Below are 14,476 nucleotides of genomic sequence, written 5' to 3'. Positions count from 1 at the left end.
ATAACCTATTCTGAATATTTCTTATACAAATGGAGTACTGTCTGCAAAGCATGTATAATCATATGGTAGGGCGAACCGCGTCAGTTATATCTCCCTTCTATTCCATACTCCCTGGGTGAGAGCTTATATACAGTCCTTGTACATCTAGTCTGTTATTGAACTTGTGCCGAGTATCTGGTCCGAGTTCAAGTTCTTCACCAGTTAAATAATCTTGAATTGTGAGAAACATTTCAGAATTTTTAAAATCTTTTTTTTTTAAATTGTAGTATTTGACCCTGAGTGTAGTGTAGAGAATGACTCTAAGAAAGATGAACCTGATCAGGATTCTAGGGAAATGTGTCTAAAGAAGAATTTTGCTTCGTCAAGGTAAGCTCAGATTGTTATATTTCTAACTAGCTGAAGTGCCCGGCGTTGCCCGTGAATTTCAGAAAATTTGAATTTAAAAAATAATGATTTTTGAAACAAAAGTCGATTAAAAAACAATCCGATTTTAAAAAATCAAAAAATCGATTTTTTTCAATAAAAATCGTCAAAATGTCGTAGACCTTTTTATATGTCTTACAACGAATTCTGTGAGCTCAAACAGTCTTAGTTAAAATATCAATGATTTACATTATCAGGTTGCAAGGATATAGGGATTAGAAAATTTAAATGTGTGGCAAAAACTTAATTCCTTTAGGGATAAATGCTAGATCCATCTGCACTCTGCAGGGTATGACCTCGACGGGAAATCGAAAATGAATCCTTAGGTCTGCATAAGATCACATAGATTCAGTCTGCTATAGTAATGCATCAATTTTTAAGTCAGGGTTGACTTTGAAGTGTCGCAACGCGTTGGGCTTTCATTTTACCGCTGTAATGTGCAATGCACATTTTAAAACTATAAAGCACTTACCTTTAACTATACTTTTTAAAAAGTAATTGGCAAAATTCTCAACGATTTTTTGCGCGAGAGCTTTCAACCTTTAAATCACAGTGAGATGCAGAATAATAAAGTTCTGACTGCAGGTGTCATTTTCCACCTATTTCGGCTGCCACTGTAAATAAAAATAAAGAAACTTCAAAAAAATGATGAAATACTAAAAAACTATTTTTTCAGACAAAAATTCGAGAATCTGCCATTTTATCTGAAACCCTATGTTTACATGATGCCTGGTAGTCATGTACCATTCACAGGAACACACATTATTATTATTATTATTTTTATTATTTTTATAATTATAAATTAAGCATTTTCAAGTATGAAAAAAGTCAAACCCCTTAAAAATGTCATTTAATTGCAAAAAGAACCGTGCAAAAATTTTATAAATGATTATGTTTGTAAATAAATTTCTTTTTCATCTTTTTCATATATATTCAAATGTTTGTGTACAATAGGGTTGGACTTGAGATACCAATACAACACTTTCAAAAAATTGAAGTAAGTTAGAAATTAGAATTATTACAAAAGGACTTTTTTTAATTTTAATTTTTAAGAAAATAAATGAAGAAAGAAAATAATTTAAACATTTCTCATTGAGTTGAAAATAATTCCTTCTCTTAAAAGTATATTTTCTTGCGATAGCATAAACTCTATGTAGAGCGGAAACTTTTAATTTGAAGCGATTAACTTATTAAGTGCTTAATCCAAATAGCCTTATCTTATTTTAAGCGATCTCTCATTGCCCGATAACAGGGGTGTTTCAATTTAAAGAATTAACTTTATCTGTCAAACCACAAAAAATATATGCATTAGAGCTTTATGAGGAGATTAACAATCATAACATTGATTCAAATCTAAATCTAAATAACATTGATATATTTAGATTCCGTTTAAAAAACATGAACCAGAACGTGTGCCCTGAACGAACAGAATTTCTCGCCAACTCTCCCTGTAATCCCAGGTTAGAGGAATTCATTCTTAAAGGGACTTTAAACGTTATTTTATAAAGACTTCATTTATTGAGTGTCATGTTTGATTCACAGTCATACTCGTTCTAGCTTTGTCTGATCAATAATGCATGCATGATATATAGTCATCTTCTCTTTGATTTCTTTATAAAGCATTTGTTTAATATGATATAATAAAACTCTTTTTATTACATTGATTATTAAAAGCCTTGTAAAAAATCTAATAAACTATATTAAGTCGAAAGTTTCAACAAATATAAATTTTGATGATAATGTTAAATGATCAATTATAATTAAATATAATTTTTATAATAATTTTCCTACTTTTAGGTGTGTAGTGATAGATAGATCGAATAGTTTGCCTATTCCTGGACTTCTAGACAATCTTTCTTTTCTAACCTATGATTGCGAGGTAAGGAATATTATCCAAATAGGATATTCATATATTCCACTAGAGATTGAAATATTCCGCTAGAGGTTGAAATATTCCGTTAGAGATTGAAATATTCTTCTAGGGATAGAAATATTCCGCTAGTGTTTGAAATATTGTGACAGAGATTGAAATATTCCCAAAGAGATTGAAATATCCGTTAGTGATTGAAATATTTCCCAAGAAATTAAAATATTCCTCTAGAGATTGAAATACTTCCCAAGAGATTGATATACTCCTCTAAAAATTAAAATATTCGTTAGAGATCGAAATAGATGCTAGAGATTGAAATATTCAGCTAGAGAATGAAAATTTTCGTCAGAAATTAATTGTAAAAATAATAATTGGTCGAATGAAACATCTTTACTTTTGATCAAATTTTGGCCAAAGAAACGGTTTAGCTCGTTTAAGTTTCTCTTATCTCAAGTTTTCTTTATCTAAGGTTGGATTTTATATCTCTGGTAAAGACGATCAGAAGAGTTGGATTGAGACGTCAGGAGATGATTATCTGCTAAGTGTGTGTGCAGACGGTTCCTCCGGAACTGTTTGTGGAGAGTATACATTTCAGGTAATTTCTTATTATTCGTACAAAGATCTTGTAATTGTATACTTATATAATGCAACAGTAAACAAAGATAAGTAAATCTCATATATAAAAATAACAATATTAATTCATTATAAGAATACTTCTCTTCAGACCTGATTTAATGAAGTAAAAATGTTGCTTTTATTTAAGAAACATTCGCTGGCTTAAAACCATTTTATAACGTGACTTAATGCTTAAATAAAATCATCAGGTGGAATTTTTAAGATATTTTGCTTTTTGCTTTTTTCTTTTAATCATGAAAAAAAATGTATTTTTGTTGGTTAGGTTCCATCTCCGCTCCATTTAAACAAGACAGATGACCCCCCTGTAATAGTTCTACTCGACAAACAGGTGAGCAACTTTGATGAATAAGAGGAAACAAATGAAACAAGATTTAAAAGTTTTTGATACTTTTTTTCAAAAAAAACTTCCTTTCCTTTTCCTTTTTTTTTGTTCTTAAGAAAACCCTTGAAAATAAGAAAACATAACAAACTTCTTGAGAAAATATATTTTTTTAAACTAAATTTATCATTTTGTCAATCTTAAACTTCATTTTTATTTTTCTAGGAATTTGAGAATAAAGATAAAATTGTTATTTATGTCCCAACCTCACAGAAGGCAGATACATTTAGTGTCAGGTAAACTTATATTCAAGCAGAGGATCAGTAGGGGCATAGTTAGGGACAGTAGGAGGGGCAGGGATAGGAGAAGAGGATCAGTAGGGGCAGGGATAGGAGAAGGGGATCAGTAGGGGCAGGGATAGGAGCAGGGGATCAGTAGGGGCAGGGATAGGAGAAGGAGATCAGTAGGGATGTAGTTAGGGATAGTAGTAGCGGCAGGGATAGGAGAAGGGTACAAGTAGGGGCATAGTAGGGATAGTAGTAGGGGCAGGGCTAGGAGAAGGGGACAAGTAGGGGCATAGTTAGGGATAGTAGTAGGGGCATAGTTAGGGATAATAGCAGGGGCAGGGCTAGGAGTAGGGGACAAGTAGGGGCATAGTAAGGTATAGAAGAAGGGGTAAGTATAGAAAAAGGGGTAGGAATAGGAGAAGGGTTTAGGTTTAGGAGAAGGGTAGGTTTTGTAGACGGGGTAGCTAAAGGATGAGGAGTAGGTATAGGTCGGTATAGGATAAGAAGGGGAATGGGCTGTGATGGGATAAAAGAAAAGTCAAATTTTATACATTGTATTAAATTAATAGGCAATAACATGGTTCATTGTTCTAGAACTATTAAAGCTTTTGGACTCCTGAAAGGCATAACAAAACTACTGTTAGGATGCAAATATTCCAACATTTCAAAACTTCTGTCAAATTTTGATTTTATTATATCTATACCAAATTTTATCCTAAGAGAAAATGTCTGGATAAAACTTCGTTCGTTTTTTTGCATTTATGTTCTCTCGGAGTCAAAAATTGGCATAGTTGGCATATTGTAAGGAAAACAAATGATAAGAATAAACAATTTTATCAATTTCGTAAAATCAGATTCTTTAAAACTTTAAAACCATAAATAATGAAAAAGCTGTCGCAAGTAATTTCCCATCTCTAGTAACAGCTTCACATTGAATAATTCTTGTTCTGCAGTGTACTGTTAGTATCGGATAACCAGAGCAGTACAGTTGTGAGTACACAAGAGAACCCTATTCCACCTGGTGCCGGTCCTGTACTCAAGATCTTAGTAGAGCATAATATTCCTAGCGGAAGGTAGGATATCAGGGTTTACACCAGCTGATCCATTGAATCCGCAATATTTTAGCTCCCCGGATCCGGATTCAAGGGGCAGAGAAATTACAGAAAATGTGTGCGCTAGATCTGTATACGGTTTTTTACAGGTTGGATCCGGATCCATTTTATTACTGCACAGACACAAGTATCCGGATTCTCACTGGTTTAAACCGAATAATTGAAGTTCTTTTCCATTTGCATTTTTTTCATGTTGTTGATCAAGTTCAACGCCATCATTATTTCAAGGCTTAATTAGGTTCATTTTAATGATCAAGAAGAAGCATGACTCGGCAGGTATATTTCAATGATAGCAAGCGAAATTGGAAGAATTTAATATAATGAAAATTATATTTAAATTAATATATCAAAGCCTTTCCCTATTTGGTAGATGTTTAAAAGTTAATTATTGTTCCTTAAAATCGTTTAAATTAATGAAAACCTAGATAAGTCGACATAGATTAGCTAGTAGTGAGTAGACCTCAAGTCCTGACTAAATACCTTTAATTTTTAACACTTATCTCGATATTCAACGTGGGCATTTAAGGTATCCCTGCAGGGTATGACCACAATGTTATATCGGAGAGAAAAGAAATTAACATAAGATGGAGATCAATTCTATATCCTAAGACTTCTCGAATCACAAAAAAACTGATTTATTCCAACCTCAATGGGTTTTGTTAAATACATGCAACTGAAAGAAACGTGACTAATTTTCAGTTTTATCATTTTATGATTTTTTATGTATTTTAATATTAATCCAGGTATCAAATAGCTGTGACTCCTAAACGTGGAGGCGAGTTAACAGGAACCCCAAGCTATTCTGCTCATTTAACCAGGTATTATCATTATTATAACAGTTTTCATACAGTCCTAATCAGAAAGACCCGGAATTAATTTTCAGTTAATCAGAAGACTTTGCAATCTAATTTTACTAATATGATTGATGAAACTATAATATCAAAATAGACCTAGTCCTGCCATTTCCAAAATGTGGTCTGCCTTTTTAAGTTCCCTTTGCATTAAAAGTGCTAGGCAATCGAACTACGTTGATAATATTTAACCACTTTTCTCATCAGCTTGAACCAGCGCAATAGTTGTTCAACTTTTTCTACGTAGTTCAACTTGTTCTTGCCTCATTTTTGGTCGCAGGTCTATATTCTCTTTATTAGTTGAAGAAATATTGCTGAAATAAAACCATACTTTTGAAGATCAGGAATGAACTTGTCAGCTAGATTATAAAGTTAACAGCATATTGTTATTCATAAGATTATAGAGTTTACAGCATATTGTTTGTCAGCTAGATTATAGAGTTAACAGCATATTGTTTGTCAGCTAGATTATAGAGTTTACAGCATATTGTTTGTCAGCTAGATTATAGAGTTTACAGCATATTGTTTGCCAGCTAGATTATAGAGTTTATACAGCATATTGTTTGTCAGCTAGATTATAGAGTTTACAGCATATTGTTTGTCAGCTAGATTATAGAGTTTACAGCATATTGTTTGCCAGCTAGATTATAGAGTTTATAGCATATTGTTTGTCAGTTAGATTATAGAGTTTACAGCATATTGTTTGTCAGCTATATCATAGAGTTTACAGCATATTGTTTGTCAGTTAGATTATAGAGTTGACAATATATTGTTTTTCAATTAGATTATAGAGTTGACAGTATATTGTGTGTCAGCTAGATTAAAGAGTTTACAGCATATTGTTTGTCAGCTAGATTTTAGAGTTTACAGTATATTGTTTGTCAGCTAGATTAAAGAGTTTACAGCATATTGTTTGTCAGCTAGATTTTAGAGTTTACAGTATATTGTTTTTCAATTAGATTATAGAGTTGACAGTATATTGTTTGTCAGCTAGATTAAAGAGTTTACAGCATATTGTCAGCTAGATTAAAGAGTTTACAGCATATTGTTTGTCAGCTAGATTTTAGAGTTTACAGTATATTGTTTGTCAGCTAGATTAAAGAGTTGACAGCATATTGTTTGTCAGAAAGATTATAAAGTTAACAGCATTTTATTTGTCAGTTAGATTTTAGAGTTGACAGCATATTGTTTAGGTTGCTGAAGAGTTTACCATAGAACCTTGTCAGCTAGATTATAGAGAGGACAGCATATTGTATAGGTTGTTGATGAGTGCTATAGTACCTTGTCAGCTAGATTATAGAGTTGACAGCATTTTTTTTTTAGGTTGCTGAAGAGTCTGCAATAGAACCTTGTCAGCTAGTTGAGGCGGGGAGGATACGACCCAGACCTGTACTTGTCATCACATCATTAGATGATTCAGATCATGCCCAGGTTTGTTAATGTGCTTCATGTTCATGTTGATGTTGATGTTCATGTTCACGTTCACGTTCACGTTCACGTTCACGTTCACGTTCACGTTCACGTTCACGTTCACGTTCACGTTCACGGTAATGTTCATGTTTAATGTATTGTTTCTTCATGTGTATCTTTATTTTTTATCTTCATTTTGATGTTTTGCAAGTACTCCTAAAGTTTTTTTTATGTTTATTTGAGTGTTCCTGTTTATATCTCTCTTATATTTACAAGCTACATATATAGATAGAAAAGGAGTTGTGTAGCTATCTACGTGAATGGTGTGGTGTAGGGGAGTCCTATTATATATATTTAGATAGTAAAGGAGTTGTGTAGCTATCTACGTGAATGGTTTGGTGTAGGGGAGTCCTATTATATATATACATATATATGTTTATATTTAGATAGTAAAGGAGTTGTGTAGCTATCTACTTGAATGGTGTGGTGTAGGGGAGTCCTATTATATATATACATATATATGTTTATATTTAGATAGTAAAGGAGTTGTGTAGCTATCTACGTGAATGGTGTGGTGTAGGGGAGTCCTATTACCCACTGGATGATGTTTCCGGAATACATTGTGGACAACGTGATCCTTGGAAATGGGCACAGGTTAACTAGACAAAAATATTTAGGCATAGCTTTATCAACATTAATGGGACTTCAGACGTAATTTCAAGAGACATTCAATTTGAAGAGTGGTATGTCTTTTTCACGATGGTACCCTCAAAGTGGTCAGGCTACGTCTTTGGTTGCTTAAAAAAATATTATGTGGGGTGTGGGATAAATTGATATTTTATACAGTGGTCAGCTTTTATGTCAAAACAATGAAGACGACTTTTTTATTATTAATAAAGCTTTGTTCCTTATGATACATTTTTCCAATGAGAAGTTTACAAGTAAACAAAGACTAAAGCGACGCTGCTGATTTACAAGTTCTCTTTGTTTACTTGTTTAATGATGTCTCTGTTGTTTGAAAGCTCGGTAGAAATCAAAATTGAAATAGAAAGTCGTCTTCATTGTATTTATATACACAATGACGACTGTAGTTTACTTTTTTTTAGAATAGTTACGAGAAAGTGAAGGAAAATGGAACTGTAGTATTTATTGCCGGACCAACTCCTAATCTTTCCCCCTCTACATCTCTATACCCTGGAATACAGGTAGACGGGGGTAGAGGAGGGGAGGGGAGGAATCATAATATTTAGAATCTTTCCCCCTCTACATCTCTATACCCTGGAATACAGGTAGACGGGGGTAGAGGAGGAATCATAATATTTAGAATCAATTCTCCCATAATTTATTCAAATATAATTGAAAATATAATTGATTTCAATCAAATTGATAACTGTAAAATTGATTTGTATATTTATATCTTATTTAGATATATTTGATTAAATATAATTAGCTCATATATATAATACTAGGCTTTTAGGGCGCTCCGCGCCCATCTTCTATTTAAACTGTGAACATGTTCTTTTTGTTTACATTTTAAAACCAAGAAGAAAAGCGGATTTTTAAAAAAAATGGCGGATTTTCAAGAATTTAAATTTTTTTACAAAATTAAAAACCTTTAAAACACATTTTTTATTATCATTCATAAACCTTCCATGTGGTCACGTGATGTCCCACAAAAAGTTTGGGCCCGATCGGTTCAGCCGTTTTGACGTTTATTGGATACAAACAGACAGACAAGCCAAATATATATTACTAGCCATAGAGGGCGCTTCGCGCCCATCTTCTAAATTAATTGTGAACATGTTCTCTTTGTTTACATCGTAAAACAAAACAAAAATAATTCGCGGATTTTCACAAAAAAATTCGCGGATTTTCCAAATTTTCAAAAATTTAATGACGATCGAATTTTGATGGAGACAAATATTTAAAATTTCAATCATTCATAAACTTCCCTGGGGCCCCTAGATGTCCCACAAAAAATTAGGGCCCGATCGGTTCAGCCGTTTTGAAGTTTATTGGATACAAACAGACAGACAGACAGACAGACAGACAGACACAAACAGACAGACAAGCCAAATTTATATATAGATAATATAATATATATATATATATATATATGTTAGCTATAGCTGGCAGAACGGCTGGACCAAATTAGCAGAATTTTTTTTTTGAGGAAACACATGGGCACCCCGGGGGTGACAGGCTAAAATATCGAAATATTTTTTTTCAAAATACGAAGAAAACAATTCTTAAAGTATTTAAAAATTTTTAAATAATGTTTTTAAAATTCCACGGGCAACGCCGGACATTTCATCTTGTACTACATTATATTACAATAAACTATATTAAACTACATGAAACTACATAAATCTATTGAAATCTTTATAAATCTAGGGTAGAGTACTAGTATGTAAGTTTGCCTACTCTGATGTAAAAACTCTACCTGCAGATGTTCCTCAACAACTTGTATCCTCAGCTCTTACTCTTCCTAAACATATGAACACATTTCTCTCACAGCTTCTTCAGGTACAATCAAGGGGTAAACATGTAAAAGAATTGACCCTCGCCTTTTTATCCAAAAATTAAATTATTTTTTTCCTCGAAAGTCGTTTTCCTCAATTGAACGAATAAAACTACGTAATCAAACAAACATACTTTAACTCGATTTCTGAGGTTGGAAAAATGGTGGGATTGTTTTTCAAGAAAACAAAGACTCTTTTAACGAAAGTTCTGACCTTAGGTTTCTTTAAACATTTTCAACATTGGTTTCCTGGCTTCAAGATTAATATTATAATACTGTTAACTTTACACAAATTATAATTTAAAATATCTAGGTTCGAAAGAAGACCCTATGCTCTGTGTTTCCGGTTTCCATAGTTCAGCCGGATATTCTCCCTCGGGATTTTACGCGGCAAGGAGGCGCAGATATTCTTACGAAAATACGCAAACTTACAGTTAAGGTTAGAGTTAATATAATTGGGTAAAAGAGGAATGAATTTGGTTCTAAAGGACCCTCAAGATTTGAAAATAATATAAATTAATGATCTGGCAGACTTTAAAGTTAAACTTAATTCTATGAGAATTAAGAATTATATCTGTTCGGTTCTAAAGTAATAAACTGATCGAAAAAGATGTACTGGGTGAGTCAAAAAAAAGTGTAATTTTCGGCGCCTGGTGTAAAATTTAACCTTTTTTGTGCAACTCTCCTGTATGGTGTTTTTTTTTCAATATTTTTTTTTTAATTTGTAATTTTTTTTGTACTCCATTGGCCCGAAAGAAAATCCGCGAATCTTTTTTCTCTCAAAATCAAAAGTTCATAAAAGCAAAAATGTGTACATGACTTATTTCTATCGAAATTTAAAGTTTTTAAAGATTGAATCAAAGAATCACAGAAAATTCGCAAAATTGTAATAAGAAAATTCGCAATTTTTAGTTCTGGTCTAATTTTTAAGGAAAAGTTATCTAAATTCTCTAGTTCCTTTCTTCTTAGTATATTCTAAAGTATTAAATATACGCTGTTTAGTTGAAACCTTAAGAACCATTGAAAAACAATTTTTCCGTAAAAATATTTAACGTTTCATAACTAATGTGATCCTATTTGTAAACACGGTAATTAACACCACCACAACTTATGAATGATCATGTTTGCCAGCTTCTTTATTAAAACAAGAACTGGGAATGAATGTATAGAGTATCCCGTCAACGGACCGATGATGAAGAATACTTCTCTGGTCGACCTATTCATTTATATGGTAGTGTACTGTACTTTTCATAAGTCATGTACTAATTATTTAGAAAGCTGAATATTTTCATGCTTAAGCTTTTCTTGATCTTTACTGCGATTTACATAATTTACTTTCCCTCTATTAAAAATAAGTAATGGCTATTCGTGATTCTAAAATTTCCAGAAGTACATTTATTTATAGTTAAGTCTATATCTCTACATCTTATACCTCCAGTTCTTTGTTTTCTTTTGATGCAAATAGCTTCTCAATTATGGATAAGCAATTACATAAACGGAAACAGGCAAAATATCTATCTTAATAAACTATAATTTGTGATAAGTTAAAAAATTTAGTTTTTTTAAAGAACTTAAAAACATTTTTTTCTTTTTTTACTAAGTAGGTTGGATCTGTTACAAATATTAGACCTTGATGGGATAAACAAGAAATATGAGAGTCCTAGCTTATTTCCCTGCAAGCCAAAGAACGTCGTCCTAATAGTGGAAGATCTTGCATTAGGAATTTATCTGAATAGTGTGTACGCTCCGTACTCTTAAAATTGTATATGACGTTATTGGCTGCAGTATTGGTTTTAATTCAAACAATCAACATTAAAACTCTAGTTTTCAAATAAAATAATCATTTGTGGAGAAATTAACGACACTGTCATAAACTTCTAAATTTGTTTGATCTTGTACAGAATAGGATGCTCTCCTGCTAAAATAAAGCTAATATTGTGATTTTGTTACGCATCTTATTTGTATGAAAAATACCAAATATTTAAAAACTAAATTTGTTAGATGTCACTAAGTATAGTTTTTTTATTAGTTTAAAGCAGAATTTTAGGCCAGTAAAGTGAACAAGGTCCGTAAAAAGGCCCTTGTTTAAAGTTGCTAAAAAAAAAACTCAAACCAATTACATTGCAATCTGTTTTAAGATAAAATGTATCTACAAAGATAATAAAGTTATGCATTTCCAACTGCATATTACGTAAAAAGGCATATATTTTGAGAGAGATATACCTAAAAAGTCCTGAAATATCTTTAAATTATAGAAAAGACGACATTCTGTGGCTTCTTAACTGAACGAATTGAGGCGTCTGGTTTTGCGTTTAAATCCCAATGCCTAATCTTAATATTAATAAGTTCTTTGGTTTTCCCTTATTGACTTTTTCAGGTCAAAAAAAAACTTTGCATGCCGCGCGCCTCTTACTTATCTATAAATGCTATTGATAACTTTTGTGCCCCCCCCCCCCCCCCCCTAGCTACGGGCCTGCATGATTCGTTTACGATAGGTTTACTATTATGGAACCGAACAGATATGATATAAAAGGATAATCTTTATAGGTTTAACGGATGATGTAATGACATAAAACAAGAAATTTAATAAATTTATAATTTTTAAATTTATTTTCTGTCTGTTTAGGAGCATAATTGGAGGTTAGAGATGGCGGCTATGACTCAAAATACAGCTTTAGACAGGTTGGACATTTATATAATTATCGGAGACAGGTTGGACATTTATATAATTACCTGAGACAGGCTGGACATTTATATAATTATTTGATACAGGTTGGACATTTATATGATCATTTTAGACAGGTTGGACATTTATATAATTATTTGAGACAGGTTGGATACAGGTGAATTAAGTGAGTTAACAGAAGTTAGAAATTGTATTTATTCAGGTTTTTGAAATCTCAGAATGAGGACGGGAAAGTCAGACAGGACAAGTCCCGGTATATAACTGAGGACAAGGGAGAGAGAGAGGACAAGGTCCCTCTCTGCGAGGACGAGGACAGAGAGAAAAAGAACAGTGTCCTGGATATAAGACTGGAGGGAGATGTGCCGTCAGTTCGCCAGATGTCAGATAGAGACAGATCCACTGCGGATACCGTCTGAACAAAAATCTTAAAATCTACGGCGGACATTGTCTTATGACGAGGTGAATCCAAAGCTCCCAGATTATACTTAGGAATAAAGTGTTAGAACTTGTATATATTTAAATCTTGACGGCACTGTACACGTACTATTAAGTAACCATCCATTTAAAGAGTGGCATAGAGTGGCATCTTAGATTCACAACAACACACTTCAAAACTGTGTCTTGTCATAAATGAATGAGAAATCTTACCTTTTCTAACTAATTTTTTCAATTGTATTTCTGTTAAAGAGACTAGTCGATCTATGAAGCAGAGACAATGTAATTAAAAGAATCCGAATGCGAATTGTTTTTTTAGAAAATCGGAATATACAATTATTTGCCTTATTTTACTAAACATTCTGAAAGATTATCGAATATTCACGTAAAATATTCTCCCGCTATCCCCAATTTTTACTGTTCCTTAAACCCATTATCTTACAGTAAGAACAAATATACTGCAGAATAGGAAGACGACATTAACGCAATCTTTTATTGTAATTTATGTAGGGTTTTATTTACATAAACATTTAATTCAAATTCAAAGTTTGGCAAAATTTTGTTAAAAATTTATTTGAATGATATTTTAAGGTATGTGTTATTATATAATTAACTAATTAATTATAAAAAAACGCACAATTGTTGCTGTACAGTGTACATGCGGAATTATCTGCAAAATTTGTATTATTCTTATGATCTAGTACAACAGAGGCACTGGAAAATAACTTCTTGTCCTACCAATACGATTTTTTGTTGTGGCATTCAACAAGATAAATTTTAAATTTGTTAAGTAAAGTTAGTAGCTAAGGACTATGTTTTGCGCTTTTTTGCGCAATTGCGAATGGAAAGCCTACATTTATGTTATTAAAAGGCAAAAAGTTTTACTAGTAGCTTGAAAATTACTTCAAAACTAAGTCGACTTTCTATTCCACAGTTTTCAGGTTCTCGCTGTAATCAGAGTTAGGAAGATAAAAAATGTTCTATTTCATAATGTTACCACTGTGAATTGAACATGCCACTCAGTAGATGGAGGAGCACAAGAACTAATGTCTTTATTCCCTTTAAGCTTGATATAAATCATATTGTGATTGATAGGGCTGGGAAAAGTTCCGGTAACGAAACGGAGGTTTTCGAAAAGAGTCCGTTAACGAATGGCAAAAATCGTTAATTTTTTAATCGCCAACGAAACGGATAAGCCGTTTTTGAAGGAAAACATTAACGGTTGAAAATGAAAACGACATGTCCAAAATTTCATGAAATTTGCAACAAAAAAATCAAATGTATTTTGATGTTTTTAAATGTCGTCTACAGCCCCCCCCCCCATTTTTATTATTTTTTATAAGCAATTTGGTGACGGGATTGTGTAGTAAATCCAATTTGATAAATGGCTTTTACGTTTTATTATTGGAGTTTTAGAAAACCTTTAAAACCTTTAATTATACAAACAACTGTTAACGACTTGCACCGTTATCGATTTGACTAACCGTTTACGAAACAAAATTTGCTCATCGCGCACTTTATGATACCGTTAATTGAAAAGAATATCTTCCGTTAACGCCGTTACTAAAATTAAGATCGTTAAATCACGGCAACGGAAATGATTGTTCCGTTCTTACCTCTAAAACGAGTGACTACCTGAAATTTTTCTTTTAACGAATGGAACTAACCGTTTACGAAATGCCTAGAAAAAAGTGCACAGCTCTTTGAACCTATTTTATGTATTTCATATCATTTAATGTAATGCTGGAAAAGTCATTTCGTCGTAATGCATTCACTCAAAAGCGTGTTTTTCGTACAAAAATGTATCTTTTTAGCTTCAACTTTTTTCCTTTTATTAGGCATTTTTGACAATTTTCATTATTTACATTAAATTGTGATTATATTGTTATTTGTAAGCAAAAACAATTTGTTAATTGTTAATGCACT

At 32.3% G+C, this 14,476-nt stretch overlaps 2 protein-coding genes and 1 long non-coding RNA gene across 4 annotated transcripts; all 3 read left to right on the top strand.

Annotated features, from left to right (window-relative positions):
* The first annotated feature begins 243 nt into the window (after positions 1–243).
* On the top strand, positions 244–6,713 carry LOC111695520 (uncharacterized). The gene is made up of 11 exons (XM_023464888.1): positions 244–366; positions 1,100–1,176; positions 1,378–1,420; positions 1,806–1,883; positions 2,221–2,302; positions 2,763–2,888; positions 3,192–3,257; positions 3,474–3,544; positions 4,489–4,608; positions 5,391–5,465; positions 6,692–6,713. The coding sequence occupies exons 1-11, from the start codon at positions 335–337 to the stop codon at positions 6,711–6,713; spliced, it is 792 nt and encodes a 263-aa protein (XP_023320656.1). The 5' UTR covers positions 244–334.
* A 112-nt stretch (positions 6,714–6,825) lies between these two features.
* LOC111695529 (uncharacterized) lies at positions 6,826–8,133 on the top strand. Its single transcript, XR_002763888.1, has 3 exons — positions 6,826–6,929; positions 7,443–7,562; positions 8,015–8,133. It is a non-coding gene; the product is annotated as an uncharacterized LOC111695529 (long non-coding RNA).
* Positions 8,134–9,267: 1,134 nt separating this feature from the next.
* LOC111695530 (uncharacterized) lies at positions 9,268–13,662 on the top strand. Of its 2 annotated transcripts, XR_002763889.1 has the most exons (5): positions 9,268–9,434; positions 9,743–9,868; positions 12,056–12,111; positions 12,318–12,993; positions 13,509–13,662. XR_002763889.1 is itself a non-coding variant. In XM_023464897.1 (4 exons), exons 1-4 carry the CDS (start codon positions 9,405–9,407, stop codon positions 12,529–12,531), a joined length of 426 nt encoding a protein of 141 aa, XP_023320665.1. In that variant the 5' UTR covers positions 9,268–9,404; the 3' UTR covers positions 12,532–13,662. The 2 variants fall into 2 exon arrangements, 1 of the variants encoding a protein (XP_023320665.1); XM_023464897.1 differs by having other exon boundaries at positions 12,318–13,662.
* Positions 13,663–14,476: the final 814 nt, after the last annotated feature.

The sequence above is a fragment of the Eurytemora carolleeae genome, unplaced genomic scaffold (genome assembly GCF_000591075.1).
Source record: "Eurytemora carolleeae unplaced genomic scaffold, Eaff_2.0 scaffold90, whole genome shotgun sequence".
NCBI classification, from domain to species: Eukaryota; Metazoa; Arthropoda; class Copepoda; order Calanoida; family Temoridae; genus Eurytemora; species Eurytemora carolleeae.
This window is presented reverse-complemented; position numbering and strand designations above follow the sequence as displayed.